Genomic DNA, 27,847 nt, shown 5'->3' with positions numbered 1-27,847 from the left:
CAAAATGGAGAATAAAACAATTCTAGAAGAACTTCTTCTAAAGAAGTCACAACAGAAGAAAAAAATATCACCAGTTAATTACAAGAAAAGGTTGTTCGTTCTGACAAAAGCAAGCCTTTCATATTATGAATATGACAAAGAGGTAAAAACTCATTTTCTAAAGTTAACTGTTCTGAGATATTCTGGTACCACCTAATTCTTCTGGTTTTCTTCTGTGAAACTTGATTAGATGCTATGAATTAGAACAACAGGTGTACTTTGTTTTGAGTAGATCAAAAAATTACAGAGTATCAAATTTTTTTTCATTTTGGGAAAGCACTTAGCCACAGGCTTAATAGTGTCTCTGTTCACAACAACCCTTACAGTTATGCTTGCCATTGAGCATCTGTTTGTGTCCTTCCAAAGACAACAAAACTTAAGCAAGTAATTAACAGTGGCATATGTTTACACATTGTCTTGAATAGGGATGTTTTCCTTGTTCAGGCCTCCCTCTGAACTGACGTAAATAACTGGCTTCAGAAATTACTTGTATAAGGCATAATTAGTTCACAATCTTATCCTTCAACTGCACAAAGCAGATGGTTAAGCCATCATTTTCTAAAGACCGACTGTGTGTCACACAAGGGTAGCTTTTCACTCAGAAGATCTCCTATTGGCAATGCAAATATAGGTCCCAGGCAACTTATTTCAAAGTTTTTGCTCCTTCAGTACATTTGGACCCCTCCTGTGAGCTACATTCCATTAGGACCCTGCGTGGAAGCTCAGTGCGAACAAGCTCCACCACCCTAACAAAAATATGAATGCTGCAGCTGGGCTTCTGTTTTGCACTTAAGGTGGTTTTTTTCCTCTTAATTCCTCCTCCTTCTTTCCTCCTCTCCCCCCCTTCTGCCTTGTCCTCCTACAGCTGCATCAGATGTTTTCTCAGATATAGGGCTGTGTCCTGTAGCTCTTGCAACTGACTTAAAAAGGCATTTGATTGATAAATTGGATGTGGGTAGGGCACTGGGGAGGGTTGTTGTTTTTTATTACCTTTCTTTTAAACTTTAACAAAAACAAAGCAAAGGCTTTTCCAGCTTGAAACACGGAATTGTGCAGAATAGTCAAACTGGAATAGTCCATACTGTGTTGACAATAGATTACAATCTGCTATGTTTTTTTATCTCTTAGAAAAGAGGAAGAAAAAAGGGGTCTATTGAGATTGAGAAAATTCGATGTGTTGAGACAGTGAATCTTGAAGAATTAACGCCTGTTGCAAGACAATATCCTTTTCAGGTTAGTCACAAAATCTGTTAATGCACATTTCATGTCAGTCATCCTAGGGTTACACTGATCATTCCTGCCCCAAGTACTGATACCTGCTATTGCTAAGTATTACAGATATTTGTAAAAAGTAGAAAATCGGACCCTATAAGTGATGTTGTGACTTTGCTAAAATGTTTTTACCTGACTGGGGTAGAAGTTGGATTAAGTCTTGATTCCTTTATGTTTAAATTTCTATCAGATATTTGCTTAAATAGGGTCTGAAATATATAGATTAGTACACTCATGTGATTATCACTTTTTTAAGGCAGAATAAAGCACTTAAAAATTCTTATTTTAATTCTCAATATCTCTTTCCACTTCTGCTTTTTTGCCTGAATACCGAGTTCAGAATTTGACCCCAGATTGCCCGATTACCATTCAAATGTGCCACAGTCAGGGAAACCAACACTACGCCTACAGCTGCACAACGCACAACACATGTTCAGGAATTAAATGGGATGAGAAAAACATAACTTCAAATGTTCTGCCTTCCATCTTTTTCAGTTCCCCAGCTCAGGTTCCTCCCTGAGCCTCCATCAATCCCAGTTCTATGAGCAGTGGGGCATGCAGGTCATAGATCCCCCTTGGAATGCCACCTCCAAGCAGCGCAGGCTGCTCAAGGAAGTGACTAACAGCTGCTGAACAGTGTGTTAATCCGTGACCCTGCGATAATTGCCATGGGCAAGGGCAACCTCATGAGAGATGTTTAGTATTTCACCACCTGCCTAATCCTAGGTGTCATTCCTATCTTCCTCTCCCTTCTCCCTCCCCAGCATTGCGGCACTGAATGGCATGTTTATGTTAAATCGTTGTGTTTATCTCAGGAGTTCATAATTCAGTTAAGTGGAAAAAAGAATGTAAGCGTGTATGCTGCAGTCCCAGGAAGGGGGACTGTGTTCTGGGAAACAGTACCTCTAAAAAGGGCTTTAGGATCATGATAGATGATTCCCATCAGTTCCAGTGTGATGCTGTGGCCAAAGGAGCTAATGGCATCCTTGGACATGGAAGCAGGCACACATTCAGTAAAATCAGGAAGGCTGTGTTTGTTTTGACACTACTGTGATCAGCAGGAGAATATTGTCTCTAGTTCTGGTGACTATAATTCAAGAAAGATGTTGTAAACTGAAGAGGGGTCAGAGGAGAGACTTGAGAGTGCCTAATAGATTGGATAACATGCCTTAAAGAGAAAAGCTCGCAAAGCTCCACCATTTGACTAAATAAAGAGACGGGAAGCAGATTGATCAGTCACGTATGCATACCAGTGGGAGTACGCATTTAATAACAAGGGCTCTTCAGTGTAACAAACAAAGCAATAAAGTGATACTTGAAATTCATTGCAGATGACTGAAAAGCAATGTACACAAGGGAAACAAAGCCCTGGACTTAATACACACATGCAGTCAGCCCAGTATTAAGCATGATCCAAAAAGCAAAGCAGATGTTAGTAATTATTAGGTAGGCATCAGATGAAGCTTGCAGAAGATTGGTTGAAAACAAGAAAAAGAAGCTTGTTCACAATGTTTAATTTAGCTAAGCTGTAGGACTACTGACTGCAGGATGTTGTAGATACTAGTTACTTGCTTTAAAAGGCAGCTGAACTAATTTGCAGAAAAATATCTATCCAAGGTGATGAAGTAAGAATGCATCACCTTTGGATCAGGATTCCCTGATTACGGTACAGCTCCCCTGAGCTTACAGTCTGCCTCAATATTTGTTACTGAACACTGCTGGAGATGTGTTGTGGCCTGTGTAACAACAGCAAAAAGCTGGAAGATGCATCTGGAAAAAAATGGAATGGAAAGAATGAGTTTACATGTGGGCTGTAAGGTGTTTTGTACCCAGAAGACAGTTATATCTAGAAATATTCTATGCTGTCCTTTGTTCTGCAACTGTTCTTTCAGACACAAACCACTGCGGTCAAGGTACTACATGCAAGGCTTGTATTTATATAAGATGGCAGTGCTTACAGGTGACCTTGGCAAAACATTAATAAATTGTAGGAGTTTCATGTCAGTAGGTCTGTAAAGCCTATTTTTTTGATTCCCAAGCTTTGGTATGAAACTTTTAGGCAGCACGCTCTCAGCATGCTGTCTTTCTCAACCTCTTCCAGATTGTGTACAAGGGTGGCCTACTTTATGTCTATGCAGCTAATGAAGAGAGACGGAAGCAGTGGCTTGCAGCTTTGCATAAAGGTAACACCAGACCTTTGTCTGCCAACGTATTCAAATAACTTGGGGGTGGGGGAAAATGCTCCTGTTCCCTCATTTTGTGCCATTGTTTGTCACCTCCTTTTAGTCTCATTCGTACTTCAGCTCTGACTGGTTGAACTGCATTGGTATCTTCAAGAATGAATTAGAAAATGTAAAGGATGAAAAATGCAGTGAAAATTAACCAAAGTAAATCTTCTTTTTGTATTTTTCATGAGCATTTTCTAATTTTCTAATCTTTGTCATATGTTCACCCTTTACCAATGCAAGTTAATAGAGAACAATAATTTATGGTTCAGCTAATGTAGCACTCACCTTCATAAAGCCACTTTGATAACCCATACTGCTAGCTTTTGTCCCTATTTCCCCCTCCCACCCACCCTCCTTTTTTTTCCAATGAAATTTCTGTTTTTTTCAATGAAGCAAATTCATAGTTATGTAAATATTGAATTTTAGGCAGAAAATTTATTCTTCAGTGGAGGCAAAAACCTCACATTGAATAGAGCAACTCTCACACATGCTTGTCATTGTGGAAACAGTAGACAGTCTATAGTTGGCTGTGAATAAATATCCTCTGCAATTTTACTTCTAAACCTGTGTATGAGATACCTCTTTGTTTGTGACTGTTTTCACACACAGAGTAAGAGTATGTCAATTACTTTAGCAGGGTTATGGAGAATGTTGACCAGGAGCAGAATAGGAAAGACTAACTACATTGGATCTTTTAGAAAGAAAGATATTGTCGAGAAATCATTAAGGAAAGTTTTGGTGTACTGCAAAATGACATTTGTGAATAAAAAGATTGCATTAATGATATAGTTTGTAATGGTAATCAGGTAAACAATAGCACAAATATTCTAGCTGCCTACAAGCCTCTTAAAAAGTGTATAAAAGTACTGGTCGCCAAGGGGTGCACCGATCCTTTTGGCACTCTCTTGTATGTTCAGGAGTCTTAGACTTAGAGTGGGTCATCTCAGAAGGTCTGAAACCCTGTCCTGAAGGAGTCAGCTTTTAAAGTCTCACACTATACATCCTACATTTCTTTTAGGTGCTTTGTGAATCCAGAAGTGCTATTATGGTTTGCAGAACTAATATATCACTAGCACAGTAATAGTACTGGGACCACTCAAAGCAGTGCTTTGAGTATAAAATGTGTCTGTGATAGTGTTCCTCTTTGCTATGCTTAAATAACAAATTTATTTTAGCAGACAAATATTAGTTTGGATTTGCCATATGAGGTAGTCGGTATCTGTTCTGATATTGAGTATGAATTATTATCATTTTCTTGCAATATATAGTTCTAGAAAAATATTCAGCATATTTTAATATACAAAAATATTTTCTTTTAATTAGTTTCACTATTGCTTGTGAAAACTTTATAACATACATGATTTTAAGTCATAACTGTTGGTTTCTACTTTGTTTGTTGATTGATAGGACTGTACTGTGTAGTTCTTGACACCCAGTTTTCTTTCTCAAAAAAGAGGTAGTTGGTGGGTATGGAATTCAGACTTGGTTTGCATAGAGAAATAAAATATAGACAAAATAGTATGGATGACAAAATGTGACCAAGATATTTGTCTAGAGCTAGGAGTCAATAAACTCTCTGGGGTTCCGCAGTTTATTGCAGCAACTATATTAATCATAAGGAACATTCCAGTTATGCAGTCTTTCATGTTCTTTTCTTTTTTTTTTTTACCTTTTTTTTTTTTTTCCCCAGAAATTAAAGACAATAACGATTTACTAAGCAAGTATCATAGAAGATTCTTCACCAATGGGAGGTTTCTCTGTTGCAACCAGACTTGTAAAGCGGCCCCTGGATGTACAGTTTGGGAGAAATGTAATATCTTCTTTCACTTCTATTTGCTTAGTCTCAGTGATGCTTTTCACAATATTGCCAAATCCACGTGGACATTTAAGGCAGTGTAATAAATATACAAGCTGATCTACTAATACCTTTCTATGTATGTGCTAAGCTCCTTTTAACATCATAGCTGCTATACATTGTATCTCATAGTATAGTTGAGGAGAATAATACCCCAAAATGATACCTGTTGAGTTTGGGCTAAAAGGATAGTGACATTTTTGAAATATTTTTCTCTTTATGCTTAAGAACTCTAGCTAAATTGTAGCATTGTGCTCTTAAGACCTTTTTAGTGATGAGGTCTCAATAGTTCGAGAGGTAGGAACAATGGAAGTTCAGCACAAGAGTGTATGAATGAGTGTAAAACAATCCATCTGCATAACTGAACAAAAGTAAAACTATTATATTAATATACAATTATGTACATATATGATGGAAATTTTTCTAAACAATTTTCTAAACAATTTGCAACATATATATATTTTTTTTCTTTTAACATGTTTTTCAAAAGCATTTTTGTGGAACTTGGTTGGATTTTTTATTTTTATTTTTTAACCTATAAAGACTGAGAGAGGAAAATCTGTAAAATGGTACTCTCTCAGGTTTCATGTTTTCAGAAGGGAATTCCCTCATGTCTGTGTACATGCTTAGCAGGAAATCCCACATTAAGGAAAGGGAAGAGCAGATTAAGAGTATTTGGGTTTCTGCCTTTTAAAGCTTGATTATCTGGAAGTGTAGAGCACTGATAGAGATGCTGATTTCAATCATGATTGAAATTTGCTCTTGAGCATTTACTGTCACAGTCAAAAAGCTAAGACCCCAAATTCAAAGACAAATCAAGAAATGTAGGTGTGAGTAGTTGGGAACCTGATTTATATCTGTGAGACTCCTTGTAACAATGAAGCATTTGCTTTTGAAAATTGAAATTAATGACCTAGGCTTATCTACTATTAATACAGGTTTCATGATTATAGAACACCAAATAATATAAAAAGTTGTCAGCTCTTTTGTAACAGTAATTTGAATAGCTTCATATAGCTTCACAACTATTTGTCACATGAGCCAATGAGTCTGTGAAACCCCTGGACTGCTGCAAGGGCAAGGAAATACCTCATTGTCAGCCATGGATGACCTAGCCAAAAGAAGAACTGCAAAGAGAAATTTGGTATATTGAATGCTTCATTTCTGCCCGATATAATAACGCATGCATGCAAGATATTGTGCTTTGTCTACACTATATTTGTTCCTAAATAAGTTCCTGAGGTTGCTAGTGGAGATGCGTGGAGTACAGGGACACGGCCTGCATAGGGAAGACTCCAGACAGCCTCAGTCTTGTAGCCGCTGGGTAATTGAAAACAGTATTTCTTAACTACTACTACATAGAATATAAGCGTCCATGAAACTATTTAAAAAAAAAAAAAGTTCTCTGTCTCCCTTTGTATGCAACCAAATAAGCTAATACAACTGGGAAAACTAAAGAGCTAAATAAAACTTCAAATTTCCCTGAACTTTTGGCATAGATGAAAGCAACGATTGATGGACTTTTAAAATATATTGATATGGTGTTTGAATCAAGAGAAGGTCGGAAAATACAGAGATAAACGGGTCTATACCACAGTGAGCTGAAATGTCAGCTGTCACAAATATTTATGTTTACAATGCTGTTGCTGCCACTGTATAGATCTGCAAGTGAGAAAGCCTCAAGAGACAAATCCTTACTTAATTCATGGTATGTTTTTAATCCCTCTCTTTCAGATGTGACTCTATGTTGCACAACCTGGTCTGTGAAACCACTGCCTCCAGTTCCTCAAACACTGGTAGGTCAAAGTTTCGAGTATCATCCTACAGAGAAAGACCCAGCATCCAGGTGATGGGAAGTGCTGTAGGGTGGGAGAGAGAATTGCAAACAGCATCCCACTGGAAGCTGGTCTCAGCTTCTCACATGCAGTCAGACTACAGCATCCTTCTGTCCAGCAGCATGGTGAAGGGAAGGACATAGCTCCCTCTTCAGTGTGTTGCAAACGGCAAACTGGGAAAGTCTCAGCCACTTTTAGTTCACTTAACAGGCTGGTGACAGTAGAGGCTACAGTCCTTGCAGTTACATCTTTAACTTTACACACATTTCTAGTGGGATCAGGGAATGCCATCAAAACTAGCTCTCTAGTGTGTAGGAGGTCCTAGAGATGCCCAAAACTCCCCTTTACCATTGTCACCAGAGGAGAATGGTGCTTGCAGTGCTTGAAGACATAGCAACTGAAGATGTGAACAAATATGCCACTGTTTGGGTGAGAAGTGGTGGATGGACTGCACTTTTCTCACTCAAATCCCAAGTTATGCTGGTCTGAGGTTGGGTCAGGTGTATAGACGCCTCACTAGGAATGTCTGTTTAGTCCAGCTCTACAGAGACAACCTCTAAGTTAATGAATTTGGAAGAGCTTCTGGACACTCCTGCCTTTATTTTGACTTTATATCAGACAGAAACCCAGGAGTGTGCTGTCCCACCAGCACCTTCTGGGCCTTGCTGTCCATCTGAGAAAGCTAGGCATACAGACAAAAAAAAAAAACTGCTTGCGGCAGTTTAGCAAGGTGCTTGATGAAAAAGGGTAATAACTGGCAGAGATAAGAATAAAAGCAAAAGTGGAAGAACTGCTTCTATGTTTATTTCCTCTTCTCTCTCCTATACAAATGAAAGGGCAATAGTGCTATCTTTGACCTTAGCTTCACTGCCCAGCCTCATTATTGAGGTTTGTAGGTGGGAAGGAGGTAAAAATGTCAAGAGAATAGAAGAGAACGAAGTTGCATGAGTTATGATGTTTTTATCTGTTTAAAAAAAGACTAGCAGCATAGTCTGTGTATTCACAGATCGCTACTCCAGCCTTCTCCAAATTAAACTAGATTGGGTTTTAAATCATGGGATATGAAAAACTGTTTCCTGCCTTATTTTCATTTGTCTTCTGTATCTTTAGGATACACTCTGGGTCCATTTCCTTGATTTTCTTTGTTAATCAGAAAGTAACTTTAAAAAAGAATGGAATTCTTATGTACACAATTGACATGGACAACCAGGGCTTTAAGAAACACATAAGAGTATCAAGAGAGAAAAGATAAAAACACAAGCTGTAAAATGAAGCTCTATAATTAATAATAATAATAATAATAATAATAATAATAATAGAAAGCCTTGAAAATAGGCTTTATCAAAGAAGCTTTTGACATTTTTTTTTTTTCTGAAAATGAGATTTGAAAGCAATGGCATTGTGACCATGCAGCAGTGTAACTTGTTTTGAATACTGTGGTCTGCTTTGCCTGGCTTCCATCAAGAGATGCTTTGTCTATCTGGAGAGAACATCAGTCATGCAAATCTGCTGCTGAACAGACCGGCATCTGCTAGGCCTTTACGATTTATTTTCATAGTCTGCTCAATTTCAGAGATGATATTTTGAAAAGAAAATTTAAAAAGCAGGATCATGACAGTATTTAGATTGATTCTTCCAAAACAGTTTCAGTAAATGCAGATATAACAACTACCACATCTACTTACAACTTGACTTAATTTCCCCAAAATGTATCATATAGATCAGGTTAAGAAGGCCGACTTCTCATGGCAAAAGACAGTCTATATTTAATTCCAGAGCTACTTCTATAAGTTTTAGCACATTTTTGCTTTGCCATCTCATCTACACAATTCAGTCATTCAAGGTCCCAGTTGAACCTCCAGCCTTCCTTCCATCTACCTCCCAGTTCATGTCCCTCACCTTTCCAGCCCCTGCAAGTCTTGCTCCCTTGCTCTCTCCTCAATTGACCAGAGGCACTTCTGTGTTTCCTTACATCTTTCACCTTTGATGTGTCTATCCCTTTCATCAGTTCAACATTGTACCACTAGTCTCCCACAGAGGAGCTGGTTCCTGAAGAGTGATGCCATTACAGAGATTAAAGGTCACAAACATGCCTTCATGGGGAGCACTGGGCACTTCCCCTGTGCTGTGATAACAGCAGGAAGCAGGAGCTTCCTGTCTTAGAAATACTTTCATCTCTGTTCACGCCTGGCAGCCACTGTCTTTTCAATGGCAAATGCTTCATGTAGGTCTGATAGAAATTCACTGAGTGCACACGCATATCTTCTGATGCTAATGTATTGAACAAGGTTTATGGAAGCGAAAAGGATGCATCACATGCCTCCAGTTGCACGGTGGTGGCACAGTTTTGCAGACAATAGCCATACCCCTGTACCTATCACACCTGAATCTCAGACTGTTACCTACAGCTCTCTCTAGATAGTGGTGGTAAAGTAATCAGTATGGAAATCACAATAATATCACTGCCAGCATAAAGGAAATAACAAAGTCCATTCAGTTACTACTAGAAAGTTACATGGTCTGGGTCTTTCAGCCATTTCCAGAAATGGAAAGCTGTATATAAGGACACAAACTAAGCCATTAATCTGTACCAGGTTACAGATGAAGTCCATCCAGAATATTGCAACAGTCAAGTACACATCCAGCAGCAAAACACAAAGGGATGCAAATCTGATGTGCTCATCTTTGGCTGGTTCTGTCCCCTGGCTGTTTGGACAAAACAAAACTCCTTGCTGTGATCATAATTCTTTCGGCCATTTACTCTGGCCAATGCCTTGCTCTTTCCTGTGATCACACAGCAAGATGAAATCTCCATCAAAGCATGACACCCTGATCATTCCATAAGCAAAAGAGAGGAAATGAAGAAAGAAAAAATTAATTTCTAAAGGTTACCAAGTCCAAATCTCAGAGCTGCACATGAGTTCATAAGTACTTTTACTTGCTCTAAGCATCAGCTTGCTTTAACATCGCTGCATGTTTTTTTTTTTTTTTGGGGGGGGGGGCAGGGGAAGCAAACAAAAAAACAAACAGTTAAATTTATCCATCTTTCTGACAGCTGCGGGCAATTCTAGTTCTGTCATTTTCCACAAAACCTACAGGAAGTCTAAGATTTGAGTCCTGCCTAACACAGGCCCTCAAGCTATAATCTCTGTTCCACTGAAGTCGGATATGACGAACAGGAGCCAGCTTTCCTGGGTTCAAGTAGTAGCACTTGATGAGTAACATATCTAAGTCTAGGCAAATGAGGAGGATTCTACTGTGAGTGATTCCTCTCTTAAAAAAAAAAAAAAAAAAAAAAAAGATCATCTCCACAGGAACTTAGTGAGATCAGACTGAGGCTCATTATGTTTACAAGAAGAGGTTCTGTGTGTCTTCTTGCTTAGTGGACTCAGTCATCCATTCACTTGGCTCTTTGCTTTCTTCTTGCTTAAATAAAGTAAAGAAATGTCAGTAAAGAGGAGACAAGCAAATATACGACGCCATGTTTTTTTGGACTTAACTTCAAAGAACCACAGCCTGCTTTGGGACATTTGGCATTCCTCCCTGGTATTGTATTACAGAGCTTTTCAGTTCTAAAATAATAATATGAAATAAACAGTTGGCATCTGGAGTCCCTTCTAAGTCTTTGTTATTTTCCTCCATCCTTTTCTGTCAGTGTTCTGCATGTAGTTTTTCCTGCTCTTAAAGGGTTGTGATATCTGGATTTTCTCAGTTATGACATTTCTCCAATCTCTAAATGCATTTCAGTACCTAAATTTTAGATGCTCCTTTGCCTATGGCTTTTTGATTGATGTAACCTAACTTTAATGACAGTCTTTAAATCCAAGTTATTTGTGTAGACCTCCTGATGATAGAGACTTCTGTAGGAAGACACATTTCACCTGAAGACCCTGGTCAAAGATGAATGAATCCCAAAGTTACATACCTACACTTGTTTAGCTTGCATAGGGAAAGTTAGCTACCAAGAACTGGAGTTCCTTATGTCGAATGTGCTTAGCAGAGAAACATCCAAGCTAGTCAATAACGATGATAAGAAAAGGCAACAATTTATAATTCATATAGCTTTTTGTATTCATTGATTGGTAGTAACAATTGACTAATGTTTGTTGTGCTTCATGCTAAGATTACTATTGATCAACAGACATTTAGAAAAAAAAAAAGTTGTTTTATAATACTGTAATGGGATTTTCTGATTCAACAGGATATCATCTCACCTTGTTATAGGTAAACACAATTTAGTCACATGGTTTCTAGCTCATGAATTGCAACTGTTCAATAAACATTATCAGCTTCAGATAGGTGGTAAGCTTTTGATATGAGTCCAGTCTATTATGTCATCATGTTAATTAGAGCTTCCTATTACAGCCGTGTCAGCCTCCACTCAATGTAATGCTTCTGGTGTCATGATGGAACTTGGCTCTCTTCTCACCTGTCCCACAAATGTGGACAATTAATGAGGGAAAAGGTGCTTGCCCGTGCCCACATTCTTAGTTTTGATTAATTTGCTTAATATCATTGTACATGTTGAAGATATAAGCGATAGCGTACATGCTGTATGGTATTTCTTACTGTACCCTGTGATGCATCTGTTTGTTTTTTTATTTCCTCTGTCTTCCAAAGTTGAGACGTAGAAGCCTGCCTCAGGTACTATCACCAAGCAAGTCAGTCCTGAATATGGCTGTGGCCCAATGCAACTATGAACCCTCAGGAGATTCAGCTATCCGGCTTGTCAAATGCAATAAATACCACGTATTGCAAGAGGAAGATTTTGCCTGGTGGAAAGTGAGAGATTTGGAAGGGTAAGTATGCACTGCAGAATACTTTTTCTTTGTGATCATGACCTTCCACATACCTTATCCTCATTGGCAACACTTCAGGCAGTCCTGGTACCTTACAGGGTCTTTAAAATTAGCCTTAGGTTGGAACTATGTTAGTAGCTATTACATCTTTTTGGAGAAGCCTCATTTTCTCATGTACAACTCCATTTTCGTTACCATCCTTGGCTACCAGACTGGGTGCAATTCACAATAGTCACTGCCTGTATGCCAGCTAAAATAGTATCCTTAGTGGCACTAATTCTGATGTGTGCCTGAAGAAGGGCTTGTGCACTCAGAAGCTGCCCTTTTTAGTTTCAGTGAATAAAAGATAAAAACTCTGCTCACAAACTTTGCCTCCTGAGTATGCACAAACAAACCTTAGACCAACACCATCACTGTTGTAATAGCAGTGAGAACACAGGAGACCAGTGAGAACTGCTGCAGCAGGAATAATTTCTCACTTCAGTCTCTCACCAGCTTTAGCAATACTTTCCCAAAGAGACAGAGCACCCCCATCCTGCACAGGACAGAAGCATTAAATTATTCCCTTTGAGGTTCACAAGTGGAGGAATCCCCTTCAACTACTTAAAATAAGACATTTTTCATTAATATCCAGCTGGTGTAGAAAAGAGAGTCTCTTCCCAAGTCATTAAATAAGAAACAGCTTTCAGAGTACATTGGAGACAAAGGCAGTACAGCAAACAGGAGCTGCCTGGAAGAGATACGATTCCTTGTCTGTCTCATGATGGATACTAGCTGAGTTTGACTTTATGTACATGATAGAAATGTGGAAGAGAAGAATTTTTGAGCTAGGGGATTTCCAAACTGGTTTGGAAGAAAATGAAATGACTTGATCCACTCATAATTCATTGATTAAGTTTACATCTGCAAGTAAGCAAACAAATAAATCAACATTAAGTAAAACTCACAGGATTGGCATACTGCTCTGGATGAAGAAAGCAGCACACAACTCTGGCAACTGTAAGACAATAATAACTGAGTAATCTGAGACATGCTTTTAAAGGCCATCACTGGAATGATGATGATGATGGCTATGTAAAAGCATATGATACAGGCAGCTTTGCATATGGAGGTTGAACGAAGTGTTCTGAGATGAATGAAGGAGCAGAAAGAAATCAAGAGAAAGGAGGACATTTAAAGTTACAGATATATACATTTATAGACATACACATTTTTCTCTTTGGCTTGAGAAACTGAGACTTGCAGTATTGATTCTGCAAGGACAAACCCCATCCATATATATCATAACAAAACCTTAAAGTTCTGCTTGGAAATACTGAAGATCTTGGTGTTTCAAATGTAGTATAAAAAAAACAGAAGTTACCTGTTTCAGATTTCACACCCTCTCAGATTTCTTCTTGTTCTGTTGAGATCTGTGGTGGAGAAACCCTTCTCTTCTGTGTTCACCCATGTTCAAATGTATATTAATTCCCCCTATTTATTTTTCTGATGAGCGCAGCATACAGTCCACCCTCTTACCACTCTGTGGATGACTACAGGTCCCCATAACTTAGTTCAACATGTCATGCCACCTGCTGCTTTAAGTGGTAGCTCAGCTGTCCACCTTCCCTTAGATTAGCTTCTCAATTGAGTCTGGCATTGTGTGGGGAAGAGTGCTGAGCCTACCTATTGACTTTCTGTGTTTGACCTTGGATACTCTGATGGCACCCATTAGTCACTGGCATCTTTCATCACAGCAACTGAAATGGCATGTAATGATATTGTTGAACAGCTGGTCCAATCTTCCATATGATGAAGCCAATCACTGAAGAAGAAGCCTTTTCAGTGACTAGCAAAAAGGATAATTCATTGAAATGTAGCCTTCTAAAGTAAAATTACCCCTGCATTTTCCTCCATATCATATAAAAAGCATAAATGTTTTAACCATGAGCATTTCTATTAGTGGCATTCTAGAGAGCAACTGTCTGATTAATCCCTTTTCCTATTTTAAGTGACCAATTTTAAGAAGCAATCATGTATGATAGCTGAACTGTGAACTGTTTATTTTGCAGGAATGAAGGTTTTGTACCGAGCACTTGCTTGAGAAAGTTATCCCTGAATGATGATGAGCCAAGGTGAATCAATATGCAGCCATCCACTGCTTAAATGTTCTCCTCACTACTCTAGAAAAGATCAGGCAACATTTTTGGAATATTTTTCTTCTTAAGTAACTTTCTGAGTACTAAGCATAACATTTACTGCATGGTGTAGAATCAAGTACAATTTGTCTTCTTGACTCATACATTAATGCAAAAAACATCAGTTGAAAATCTTGGTTTCATTTAAATCAGGAGGATTTTGCCACTGTCTTCAATATGCTGGGATTTCAGTCTTTGTAGTCTTATTTCAGCATTAAAATGTCAGCTTTGCTAGCACTCTCATGCATCTATATATACGGGAGCATTCCAGTACAGGGTAAAATGACTCCAGGTCTGTCAAAGTGATATATCAGATCTGACTTTTTAGTAAGATGATATGACATTGTAAGTACTAAGTGTATGCCAAAATATTTGAACGAAAATCTTACAGTAGCTTAGCAGATTTTCTCATAGTAAACCATACTGGATAAGATTCAAAGGTTTCCTTTTTTTAAAAAAAAAACAACAAAAAACAATAACAACAACAACAAAATGCAACCACTGTAATAGTAACCTGTAAAAATCCAGAGTTAATTAGAATCACTATTGTTTTTGCACAAAAGATTATTTTAGAGGCCTCTTTTTCTGTCACATTAACTCTATCTATTGTCTGTCATGCTAAGAATATTTATTTGGGAAGTATATGGTTGTATGGGTTTGGAAATCTTCCATGTAAATTTTGAAAAGGTAGATGCAATCTCTCCATGAGGTCAGTGAAGGCATATGTAGTCTCATTGCCTGCTACAACATGCACAGAGCATATTTGTCTTTCCAACATATTGCACAGTGGAGAGGAAAGGCCATGTAAGTGTTTACCAAGTTGGGAAAAAAAAAAAATGGAGGAAAATTAAATATGTCTCAACATTTTAAATGTTCACTGTAGACCGTGGCATAACAGCAGCAATTGCTCAAAAAACTATATACAGTATGACCTGAGGAAAGCAATTTCCATAACTAGTTTTTCACAATTTCAGTATATTGTTGTGTCTTTGCAGGGAAAACTCAAGTGTCAATGAACACACATCATCAGAAGAGCAGAGTATTGCACAGCACGAGTGAGTATGTAGGATATGTCTTTGTGAGAACTGAAAGATTCTTTGGGCAGAGACTCCACTTTACACAACTTCCTAGAACAATGGAATTCTATACATTGATGTCATATTAATGGTAATAACTATATATATAGTCATCAGCTTTGAGGTCAGCAGCAGCATCACTGCCCACAGGCTTCCAAAAGCAGGAATGTATTTGGTTTTGGAAAAAAAAAAAAAAGCATTTGACGTTTAGACAAATCAGTCTCCTACACTAGTAAGGAGTAAGGAGTTACTCTCCTACGCTGTAACAAGTTACTGTAAAAAGTTGGAGTCACAGAGTAGGCCCAGATATTTCAGGATGAAGAGGCACATCAGAAGCACATGGGAACTTGCGGTTTCCTTCTTATAATGGCCAAAAATCACAAATGCGGGACAAGTCCCGACTCTAATCTCTGGCTTTTCAAAGCAGCTTTGAAAACGTTTACATTGTATGGCATTTTTCATGAATCTGCTGTGCCTTATCCAGAAATCAGCCTAACAATAACAAGCCCCATATTTCTCCTTGCAGTTGGTATGCTGGTGGTATCTCCCGTGCCCAGTCTGAGCAGCTGCTCCGTCAGAAGGTCCTGCATATCTTTTATTGCTTGTATATGAACAACCGTGTAAATGTTTCTGTGCCAGTTGTCTTTGCTATACTGTGTAGCTAGAGGATGCTGATGCTCTTCAAATAGCTGTTGTATTACACAGTGCTGGAAACTCTTGTGCTAATTTGGTACCGACAAACAGATCTCTAAAAATGTCCAGATGTGTTGATGGCTCTTACACAGACAAACAAATGATACATTTCAAAAATAGGCCTGGAGCAAAGCCATAATGTGTGCATTTCCCCCCAGGGCTCTGCTTATTGGTTTTAGCTCTAAGCCTGTGTTGTTTGCTCCAGTGTGGCTCTTCCTGCAGGTCAGTCTAGAGGAGTTCTTTGCACTGGTTTTATAATACATGGATGTGAAGTAAAACTTCACCCAGACTAGCAGGGAACCTGGAGCAAACCAGTGCTATGCCTGCTGATTGAGAGCAAAGACTAGAACTAGGGGCGACTCAGGTGTACCAGCCATCACAAAAGACAACTGCAGAAGGACTTGTCCATGCACCTTTCTGCAGGAGATCTAGCCTCAGCCATGCTTTCGGCTTAGGTGTTCAGTGTAGACAAGTTATTGTCTTTTCCTGTGGCAGCTGGCTGCTTTCTCACAGCCTCACTAATTGGCACTCAACCACTAACCACTTTGAGAAAACCCAACTCTTTGTGAGCCTTGTCTCAATGTCCTTTCCCTTAGGCCTGTGCCATTGGTTCAGGAATGAAATGCAAGAGTGGCATCAATGGGGAAAAGGGGCTATGTCTCAGTCCCAAGAGGTGCTGGTACTCCTGAATCCAGTTAACTTAAAGAAGTTTCCTTTAACATGAAGTTTCCTCTGAATTTCACAACAATGAAGCTTGGCCTCTATGTGAAGTTCTGGATGTCTTCTTTCCTCACTGCACTAGCCATTTCTAGCACATCAGAGGTGTAGCTGTAAAATGAACTCTGAAAACCAGAATATCCAGCCCAGTATGGTAAACTGTTAATATATTTAAAAAAAAAAAAAAAAAAAAACACTTTGGCAATAGAAAATGACAACAGTTTAATTAATTTATTTTAATGTACAGTTTACAGTTTAATGTGAAGGAACTGAGTATAATAGTGAGAGTTCTTACTCAGATAGGATGTACGTGGCTTTGTTTGGGTCACACAACACTCACTGCCTCTGGCGGTAACAGGAGGATTGAGAAGGCGTTAGAAATTTTCCATCTCCCCTGCAATAAATCTGTATTTATACGCCACACAAAAATGGCACACTACTTGCTTCATGTCTGAACTGAGACACAACTCACCTAGTTTTAAACATCTACAGTGAGATACCACAGCCAGTTACCTAGATACCCTTTTTAGTGGATAGAAATACGTATTTCTAAGGCATAATTTATCTTGTCCTAATGTAGTACTTAAAGGATGTCATATGAGTTATGTCTCCTTCTCTTGTTTGTGGACATTACAGTATAGAAATCTAAAGTTCACTGGGATGAATCCCAACTTCAATGTTTCTTGTATTTTTCTTTTTTTTTTTTAATAATTAGGGAAAAGAAGGTGCTTTTATGGTGCGGAAGTCTTCTAGCCAGGCAGGAACATTTACTGTGTCTGTATTCAGCAAGTTTCAAGAGTAAGTATCCAAAGAATGTATATCATTTCTGTGAGCATGCTATGGGCATATTACTTGGTATGACTGGTTATGAACAAAATCTCTGCAGCATTGTGTTAAAGGGGAAGGGAAGGGAAGGGAAGGGAAGGGAAGGGAAGGGAAGGGAAGGGAAGGGAAGGGAAGGGAAGGGAAGGGAAGGGAAGGGGGAAGGGAAGGGAAGGGAAGGGAAGGGGGAAGGGAAGGGAAGGGAAGGGAAGGGAAGGGAAGGGAAGGGAAGGGAAGGGAAGGGAAGGGAAGGGAAGGGAAGGGAAGGGAAGGGAAGGGAAGGGAAGGGAAGGGAAGGGAAGGGAAGGGAAGGGAAGGGAAGGGAAGGGAAGGGAAGGGAAGGGAAGGGAAGGGAAGGGAAGGGAAGGGAAGGGAAGGGAAGGGAAGGGAAGGGAAGGGAAGGGAAGGGAAGGGAAGGGAAGGGAAGGGAAGGGAAGGGAAGGGAAGGGAAGGGAAGGGAAGGGAAGGGGTGTTGCAGTTCATTCAGCAGCTAACTAATCTATTCATCCATGGTCTGGAAGGCACTTTGTAACACTCAAACATACACAGCACTTTGTTTTGTTTTTCAGAAGTAAAAAAGGAACAGTCAAACATTACCATGTGCACAAAACCCCTCAGAACAAGTATTACCTTGCTGAAAATTACTGTTTTGAATCAATTCCCAAACTTATACACTATCACCAGCACAACTCAGCAGGTAATCCTGTGTGCTCTTTCTACTTGAATGGATTTGGCTTAGGCTTCTGGGCTTCTCAGAGGTATCATGAATCACTTCCAATACTGAATCTTCTAAATATCAAAACATCTTTTGGGAGAATTTAGGTGTAACTTGATCTACCATGTTCACAATCAAAATAGTTGCTTTGCTTTTCTGTACAGTGCTTTTGGGTATTGTACTACCTCTTCTTGCAATACCTCTGCTGGAATAGCTCTTAAGCACAGAAAATACTCAGTCTTGTGAAGTGATGCATCTGCTAAACATTGTCCTCTGTCATTACCTGGATGGTTGTAATAAGGTGTGTGTGAGTTTGTGTTAATTCCCTTGTATTTTCTTTGATTCAGAGAAGTCATTTATGTATTGTCAACTTTAAGAGGTTTTCTTTGTAGGTATGGTGACAAGGCTCCGGCATGCAGTATCTATGCAAGTAAATAAAGTCCCAGACACAGCTTCACTGGGAAATGGTAGGAAGATAACTTTCCTTTTTGAATCTGGTGTCAGTGTTGGCCAGCAAGAAATGAATAACCAGAAAACTGTGACTCTTACTGTGTTCAGGCTTGTAAGAGGTTGCAGAATCCTTGAGCTCACTGTTTGGTGGCCCTTTCAGTTTGTCCATGCAGACAATGCAGAGCCTCCTACCCTGTGAGAATTTGGGAACGATGGTCTCTCAGTCATCCAGCCCCTTCCATAGCTTCCTCTTGTCCAGAATAGCATTGAGACTCTATGGTTCTATGAAATAGGGTATCCCTTCCTTCATGTGTATCTTGTCTACGTCCAGGGCAAGGTGAATGCAAAGGTGTTTTATGTCAACTTTTATGTTGTGCCTTTTTAAGGGCCCCCAAGTCAAATTTTGTATCAACTGTGAAAGGCTTTGTGTGCTTTCTTCCCCAGCACATCTGAGTCAAGGCCATTTCTTCCCTCTGCCACATTACCTGGCACAGTAATACTTGTTTTCCAGTCCCCTACATAAATATATACCATCATTTGATACTTAAAATTGTCTCAAATCTGTTTATAAGGCAAAAATCCAGGTAGTAGCAAACAACACTTTTAGGAATTGTAATGTCCTTCTATAACTCAAACACAAAGCTGAGATGAGAAACAGGTATGTTGCCTCAGTGCAGTGTAGTTCTGCAACCCTTCAGAGAAAACAAAACCATTGCATGTGGTAGATGCCATGCCTGCACTTGCCCATTTTTTTGTTAAAGGGAATTTCTTTTGTCCCACTAGGAATATGGGAGCTGAAGCGAGAAGAAATTGTCCTGTTGAGAGAGCTAGGAAGTGGTCAGTTTGGAGAGGTGCATCTGGGAAAGTGGAAGGGACGATATGATGTGGCTGTAAAGATGGTTAAAGAGGGAGCAATGTCAGAAGATGAATTCACAGAAGAAGCTCAGACCATGATGTAAGCTGTGCCATTGCTTAATTATTTGGAAGCAATGATCTCTCCATTCATTAATCAGTGATACATAGCAGACACAGGAAAAAATAATTTCCTCTTAAAAATATCATTAAATAGTGTTGGGTACATTAGGCACAGGCTAAATATGTAGCCATGTAATATTACCAGAAGAACAACACAGAGATTGATGGGGTCATCTACAAAAAAGTTTTCAATTAACATCTCTTCTACAAGTTAAGAGGTTCCACATACATCACTTAAAACTATGCTTCATTAGCATTTATACTGAAATGATTAGAAGGATGTTCCTGCCGTCCTGCAGGTAGGAATGAGATGAATAACAGGAAAATGCCATCAATATGAACATGTGACTTGCAGCTTTAGTCTGTGACTCCAGAGAGGCAATAATGTTAGAATGTCCAATGAAATTCCATGAAATGATAACCGAAGCACATGAATTCAAGAATATTTCTGTTATCTCATATTTTAAATGTATGCACTACATTTCAGGCAGTCAACTAGCTGACACAATCAGAATTCTAAGTCTTTAAATTTTGCAGCATGATTTTAGTAGAAATTTTTAAGGTAAAAGACCCACCTTACCTGCTCATTTCTATTTTCTCCCACCAATAAGGCTGCACATTTGCACTGCTTAATCTTACTTCAGATTTGGACTATGAAGTTGTCATTTCATCAATACTGAATCTTTTTTTGGTTACCATCAATACTGAGTCTCCCAGTAATAAGCAGAAGGTGTCTCAGTTCTTCTTGAAAAGGAATAATTTACAGCCTGTGATAGGACTGTATCCAGTCTCACAAATGTCTCAGAGTATGCTACATTAATATTTGAAGGACAAAACTTACAGAAATGCACAATCATAACTATTTATTCTTTGACTATTTTATTTTTATTTGTTTCAGGAAACTTAATCATCCCAAACTTGTTAGACTGTACGGTGTATGCTCAAAACTGTATCCCATCTATATAGTGATGGAATATATGTCAAACGGCAGTTTGCTTAGCTACTTACAGAGTCATGGGAAGGAGCTGCAACCCCTTCAGCTTCTCGAAATATGTTATGACGTTTGTGATGCTATGGCGTTTCTGGAGAGCTGTCAGTTCATACACAGAGACTTGGTAAGCTATCCCACAGGAGAATTCGAACAGGATAGGCAGAGGCAGTTCTGCCTTTAGGTTCAGCCACAGCTGCTCTGGCTCTGTAGGCATTCACCCCGAAAAACATCATAGTCTGCAGATCAGAGACACACAGTTGGCTCAGTACAAAGCAGCTCTGGCCTAGGGGCACTAAAGCCCCATGTAAACAGCACCGCCCACAAGCTGACCTGCTCTGTTTCAGAGCTGAGCTGAGCTGGCAAGTCTACAGCACCGCATACTGTGCTGCCCACATTTATGGGTGCTAGCCTCAAGGGTTTATGCACCACTTGGCAGCAGAGATATCCAATTATAACATTAATAAAGCAAAGAGGTCTGTCCAGTGATAATTTAGTCCTCCAGGAGAAAGAGGTGCAGCATTAAAGATGTGGGTCATGTTTTAATGAGTTAAGGATTTGTTTAATTGGAAACTTTTCCTCTGATAAAACAAGTGTGACTGCTATTAGGATAAATGGGAATTTACTCTGGTGCATTGCAAGCAGGAACAGAAGTTGAAAGTCTGCAGTTGCCCTCTCCCTTAAATACATTTATCTGCCACTGCCTTCAAGCAATTTTTTCAAGTTGCTGCAAAACTTAGCTACCAAGAATGGTAGTATAAGTCTTTGGTGAAATAAGTGGTTATTTTATAGGCCTGTTAAAAGTGAAGCTACCCAAATTTCTGGTATATTGTGCTTCAGAGTCAATAGCAGCGTTTTACATTCTAATCCAGACAAAAATATGTTGGAATATTTGTGACAATATTTGTTATAGTCTTGCTTAACTTTCCAATAGGGATGCCATCTCCTCAGGTAGCATTTTAAATGCTGTCTTGTTGGTGTTTTCAAAGATTTGTTTCTATTTGTAAACAAAGTTGTTAAATCCATAGCTCACTAATTTTCACACCTGATTCAGAAATCAGGAATGTCAGACAGTTTAGGTAGCAGAACTCATGTTATAAATACAAAGTCAGATTCTGAAAACTGGCTTTACACCATGGGAAAACAGAAATAAATTTTGAGCTTGATTTCAGGTTGAGGACTGCAGATTCAAACTACATCACAAAAATTAATGAGCAAGCAGGCAGAGAATATAGCCTTAGATAAGTGTTCTCTAGTGATCATTTGTAGAACTAGGTTCATGCTGAACTTTTCATAAAACAGACTGTTTATATCATCTTTTATTGTTCCACTATGCTTATAATGCAATGTGAATAATCAAATCAATGTTTTCCTTCCTGCTTTTGATACCTTGGTACATTCTGAGACTACACAAAAAGACCCTGGAGGATGGTGCAATTCTAAAGACAGGATTTAGTTTCTAGCTCTGTCGCTGTCTTTCCAAGTGAATGTGGGTTTCTCACCTCTGTTTACTCATCCCCCAATGTCATTATTACAGCCGAGGTAATGATAAGAGCTACTTACCACTATCTTACAGTTCCCAACTTAATTGCTTCGATCAAAAAATATCATTATTTCTTGAAATGCTAGTGGACAGAAATGATGATTAGCAAACTACCAAGACAGTATTTGGTCCTCTTTGGTCTTCTTCTACTCATCTATTTTCTCACTTTTCTACTAAAGGCTGCTAGAAACTGTTTGGTTGACAGCAATCTTACTGTGAAAGTATCTGACTTTGGAATGACAAGGTAAGTAAAAGAAATGGGAGCCTTGTGAAGCTATCATGTTAGTGTAGCTATAATTTACTGGCATTGTTCAGCTAGCAACTGGCTATTGGTAAATTTAAGCCACAACGGCTCTTTGTGTCTCCTATCCATTAATGACCTTAAACCATCAGGAAGTTAGAATAAAGATAGTTTGTTGTCTCAAAAAGTTATTGCTTAAAGCCCAGATGCAGCTGAGTGATTTCACATCTAATGCTTGTTAAGGAAATCTCATCGTTTGCTTTGTGTAGAGGATATGCAACTAATTTGGGGGCTAAACATCTCCATCAGCAGCCTCAGTGGAGAGAAGTGGGAGAGGATGAGCATCCTAGAGTACACGTCCTCTGAGGAGAGCTGGGGGAGCATGGGCTGCTTAGTCTGGTGAAGAGGGGGAGGCTAAGAGGAAACCTGAAAGCTGCTTATGGCTACTTACAGTTATAAAGCTGATGGTGCCAAATTTGTCTCAGCAGTGCCAGGTGATATAACCACGAGCACTGGTCACATAGTGCAGCTCAGGAAGTTCAGGTATGGACAACAAGAAGCTTTTCACAAGGAGGTAGTGCAACAGACAACACGTTAGTTGGGGACACTGTGGAATTGCCATTTCTGGAGGCTTTTAAGACTTGGCTACATAGAGCCATAGCTGACCTGATTTGGTGTAGGGAATAATCACATTTGAGCAGGGGACTGGACAAGATGGCCTGACCACATTCATCTTTCACTCTGCATTATTTATCTAATAAGTTGATAACAAGGACCTGGTCTATCAATTATAGATACCAGGTATCCTTTGGAAATTTGGAATTCTGTCCAGGCTGTTCCTAGGAACCCTCTGATGTGCAAGGAAGAAACAGTAAGCAGTATTTTACTGCAACTGAGAAACCTGGTCTCGTGGAAGGTGTCTCTGCCTATGGCAGGGGGTTGGAATTAGATGGTCTTTTCCAACCCAAACCATTCTGTGACTCTATGATTCCATAACTCAGTCACAACCAAGTCTGTTTCTTGCATTGTAGGTATGTTCTGGATGATCTGTATGTAAGCTCACTAGGAACCAAGTTTCCAGTGAAGTGGTCAGCACCAGAAGTTTTTCATTACACCAAATTTAGCAGCAAGTCGGATGTATGGGCCTTCGGTAAGTATGGAATTTGACATATAAATATGTATGCATATATGTAATCATATTTGGCTTTCCTTAGCATACCACATGGAAATACTAGACATTTGCACACAAAAAGAATGTAAAAAGCAGTTACAGCTTATGATCTTGTTTATTAATTTTATGCATCAAAGCCTGTGCTTTTTAGCTCGATTGTTTTTCTTATAGCCACATAGAAACCTTGGCCACTCCTCAGTTGCTTCATATGTGTTTAATAGGATGCACCAAACGGAACTGTTGGCAGCGGAGACCAAACAGTATCTTTGGCTGTAGACCATAAATCTGTGCTGCCCAACTCAAAAGAGTTTTTCTATTAGTCACAGAGGTCAGAACAGATTCTTTGCATGAGCCAGCTGTGGCAGAGAAACTGTGCTAATGGAGACTCTGCATCTTGGCAAAGAACAAGATGCATTTGCAGACCACCTTCTACCCATGAATTTCAAACATTTGAACTTCTACTTCAGTGGTTTTCAAGCTATTGTTTTAAAATCCGTGGAGTCTGTTCAGTGTTTCTGAAAGTCTGCAAAAGGTAGCAAAGAAAGGGCAGCCTCTTGTGAATAGACTTAAATTCCACTTACATGGGTTTGCTTCTGCAGTAAGAAAATTTTAGCAGCTGTCAAATTGGTGAAAGATTGGCAACCTACTGTTCTTGACTTTGAACAATGGTGAATAAAGCAGATGAAAGTGTTTCCAAATGCAGTGTTTCTTCTTATCTTTAACTTCAGCTAGTCTCCCAATATTGTTAATGACCTTTACAAGCTTTTTATAACATATACAATTCAATCAGAAGTTGGATTTTCTGGTGATAAATTTTCTTTTTGTTCTGATGGATGAAATCCTGACTCCAGGCATTATTGTCATTATAATGTCATTATAATCGGCATTAACTTCAATGGGAAACACTATTTTCCTTAGAAGGTCTTTTCTCATTTTACCACTATCCATTGATGCAGTGGAAGCAAAGGATGAGCTGAATCCATCAGTTCTTGTTTAGTTGTTTTAAACTCATGTGTCTTTGAAGGGCTAAAGAACTGAACTGATGCATTCATATCCCAAAAGTAGATGTCTGAGAACAAATGATCTTGGCTACTTAATGCTCTCATCCGGGAAAGCTTGAATTCAATTTTATTCTGATCTCACTGTGACACTACAATGCTCAAGTCTTCAAGCTGGAGGGAAGTTGAAAATCCAATAAATTTCTCAGTGGAAAAAAAGAATCTTTACTGTCAGTCTTAATAATAAATATTGTGAATAAAATAAATATCTTTTTTTTTTTTTTACTTTACTGTTTGCATGATTATCAATCACACGTTTAGTTACAACAAAATAGTTCTAACAAAGCTGGCTGTTTTTATGAATTAATGATTATTCTATTATCCAGTGTTTGTATTGCTTCAGTAAAATCCAGTTTTTATAGGTATGTGGAGCAGAGACCTTAAAGCATTAAGAAATCTTTGTTACCAAACAAATATATGTCCCAATCACTTCAAATGTATTTTTTTTTATGATTTATTCTATAAAATATGGATAACTATAGCTGTCATTTTCTTTCTCCATCCTTCTCCCTCTCTCTGTGTACACACATACATATGAAAGGGGATGTTTTTATATATTTTGTAAAAAATAGACTCTGTGGATATACGTTTTGAGTTTTGTCCATTATTGTTCACATTAAATACATTTTATAGCTAACTTTGTCATCCAACTTCACCTTCTACTACAGTAGAAATTATTTTACATTTGAGTACAGAACCACAATTGTAAGTTATCTCTATACTTTTTTTTGGACAATATTCTCTGTGGAGTCGGTTACATGTTGCATGTGCATCTTGTTCTGGGAAAGGATTCCCTTGCCTTTCTTGACTTTCATTTCTTGTCTTCGATTGTTGTGAATATTTCGGCAGGTATCTTAATGTGGGAGGTGTTCACTTTGGGAAAGCAGCCCTACGAGCTGTATGATAACATGCAAGTGATTGAGAAAGTTTCTCAGGGATACAGACTTTATAGACCACAACTGGTTTCAGACATCATCTACCAGATAATGTACAACTGCTGGCATGAGGTATGTATAACTGCATGTATGAACTGCAGAAAAAAAGATTAGTAGGAGTTACTGGGATTCATAGTTGACAGGTGAAGTAATGTTCTAAATGGTAAATCTCTCTCATAAAAGCCTTGCTTTGTATGTAGTACATTGCATATAACAGTCTAGTTCAGGACTTTGTTAGCAATAAGAGGAGAAAGCACAGGAAATAGGACATAAAGGAAGATTCCTTCCCTTCTCCTCAGAACCACAAATTTAAGTAAATAACATTAAAATATGCTTGAATGTCAACATAATATGCAGGGTGAGATTATTCTCACTTAATTTTACTGTTTTAAAAATTGAGTCCTGAGCCAAGGTAATTGTCTAAATTCTTTCCATGATTACAGGACCATTACTGCTATACCTCCCTATGGTCATTTGTCCTTTCTGTCTTAGCCATTATAGAGTTAAATTATCTCTATTCATATACATGTGTCTTAAATAATTTAGATAGATCTCTACATTTCTAGATCACTAAAGCTGTGCAACCCCACTGGGGTTATTTTTTATGGGAAGGTTGTGTTATCCCATCTGTGATTCTTCTATGAGTTGTAAGTCAAATGCTGAACACGCTCATATTATTTTTAAAGATTTGTGTCTGCTGTGCCAAGAATTAATCCTGATTTATTTTTCCTCCTCAATTAAATTTTAGTCTGTTCTCTATGAACCATGACTTGTTTATCACCAGCAACAAAGCACCATTTGGCATATTGTTGGTGATACCATGAAATGACAGTGATAATAGTTTTTTAAATATAACTGACAGAGAGAAAAAAAAAAAAGAAAAAAGAAAAAAAAAGACAACTTATTTTGAGGACATGTTAATGCAAAGGAAGAATATTAACTATCACAACATAAGGAAAATATACAAAGTAACTTTAATTTTCTTTACCCTTTAAACATCATTGTCTTTCTGTTTTCTTCATGCTAAAGTCAAGGAAAAAAAAAATGCAGAGCGCAGTTTCTGAATGATTTCAAAAGTAAATAACTGTATCTATCATCTTTGCTTCATTCAGCTACCAGAAAAGCGTCCTGCCTTTTTTCAGCTTCTATCATTTTTCGAGGCACTGAGAGAAGACAGCAGGGCTTGAAAAAGAAGATTCATAGACTGATGACTGTGCATACTGGTTCCGTATCACCTGTCTTCTGTGAGAGAATTAAATATGAACTCTTCCTGACATTAACCACCTCTATTATTCTGTATATTAGTCTTTTTCTGACTTAATCAGGGAGATGACCAAGAAGTGTATGGAGAAAGCTTTTATGATATGCTGCAGGTGATAGAATCTGGAAGGATGCTGTGGAAGAATATAATTCATTCTCTTAGCATTGTCTCAAAGGACTTCACAGACACTGAGGCATACAGCAACTGTGTATACACCTTCCTTGCTTCCAAGCTGTCATTGTTTGGCCTTAACTGGAAATGTAAATAGGGAAATTCATGCTTGTTAGGTTTTCTGATTATCATAACTCATCTGAATGTATTTTTTTCTTTGTAATCCCTTGAAGCTGATGCCTGAGGTCAAATTTAGAACTGCTGCAAGTAACAGTAACATAAGAAGTTATAGCCTCACTTTCAATTACTTAGAAATTTCTATTGGTAAAATATTATATCAGTTTGTTTACTAGTAGTATTGATTTTAATTTTGGCCCTCAGGGTATGTGTTTGATTTGGAATTTATTCTAAACTACGTATCTAAGATATTTGCAGCTTAGCTACATACAAGGAGTTGTTTGGAGTGTTATTGCTTCCCGCTGCACTTAGAAAATGGAAAAAAAATATATTTTTTTGCAGAATTTTGTAGTCATTACAATAGTAGGTGGTAAATTATGCTGATCTCTATAAAACCTGAAGAGCCAAAATTTTAGAACTGGAAATGTTATTAATATAATTGCTTAGCCAGATATTTTACTAGTGATGAGATGAAATTTGGTTCCTAATGTTAACACTGAGTTCTTAAATAAGAACACCCAACTTTCAAATGCTCATAGCACTATGCTAATTAACACTAACTTCATTCTGTCTAGAGATACCAAATACATCTGAAGTTACTTAACCGTAACAGAGTAGTCTAAACTTAGACACTGACATTTGTAAAATGCTGATCTAATGTATATAAAAAGAAGGGGTTATAAAATTAAGCAATTTCTAAAAAAAAAAT

At 38.3% G+C, this 27,847-nt stretch overlaps 1 protein-coding gene across 1 annotated transcript; it reads left to right on the top strand.

Annotated features, from left to right (window-relative positions):
• BMX (BMX non-receptor tyrosine kinase) lies at positions 1 to 27,847 on the top strand. Its single transcript, XM_066981619.1, has 18 exons — positions 1 to 142; positions 1,168 to 1,272; positions 3,413 to 3,494; positions 5,230 to 5,349; positions 7,129 to 7,190; positions 11,850 to 12,028; positions 14,080 to 14,142; positions 15,201 to 15,260; positions 15,808 to 15,862; positions 17,407 to 17,489; positions 18,083 to 18,210; positions 18,621 to 18,695; positions 19,462 to 19,633; positions 20,552 to 20,768; positions 22,364 to 22,428; positions 23,457 to 23,575; positions 25,504 to 25,661; positions 26,702 to 27,847. Exons 1-18 carry the CDS (start codon positions 5 to 7, stop codon positions 26,774 to 26,776), a joined length of 1,956 nt encoding a protein of 651 aa, XP_066837720.1. The 5' UTR covers positions 1 to 4; the 3' UTR covers positions 26,777 to 27,847.

Source organism: Anser cygnoides, chromosome 1 (genome assembly GCF_040182565.1).
Source record: "Anser cygnoides isolate HZ-2024a breed goose chromosome 1, Taihu_goose_T2T_genome, whole genome shotgun sequence".
Taxonomy (NCBI): domain Eukaryota; kingdom Metazoa; phylum Chordata; class Aves; order Anseriformes; family Anatidae; genus Anser; species Anser cygnoides.
Note: the sequence above shows the minus strand (reverse complement) of the source record. Positions and strands in the feature narration are given on the sequence as shown.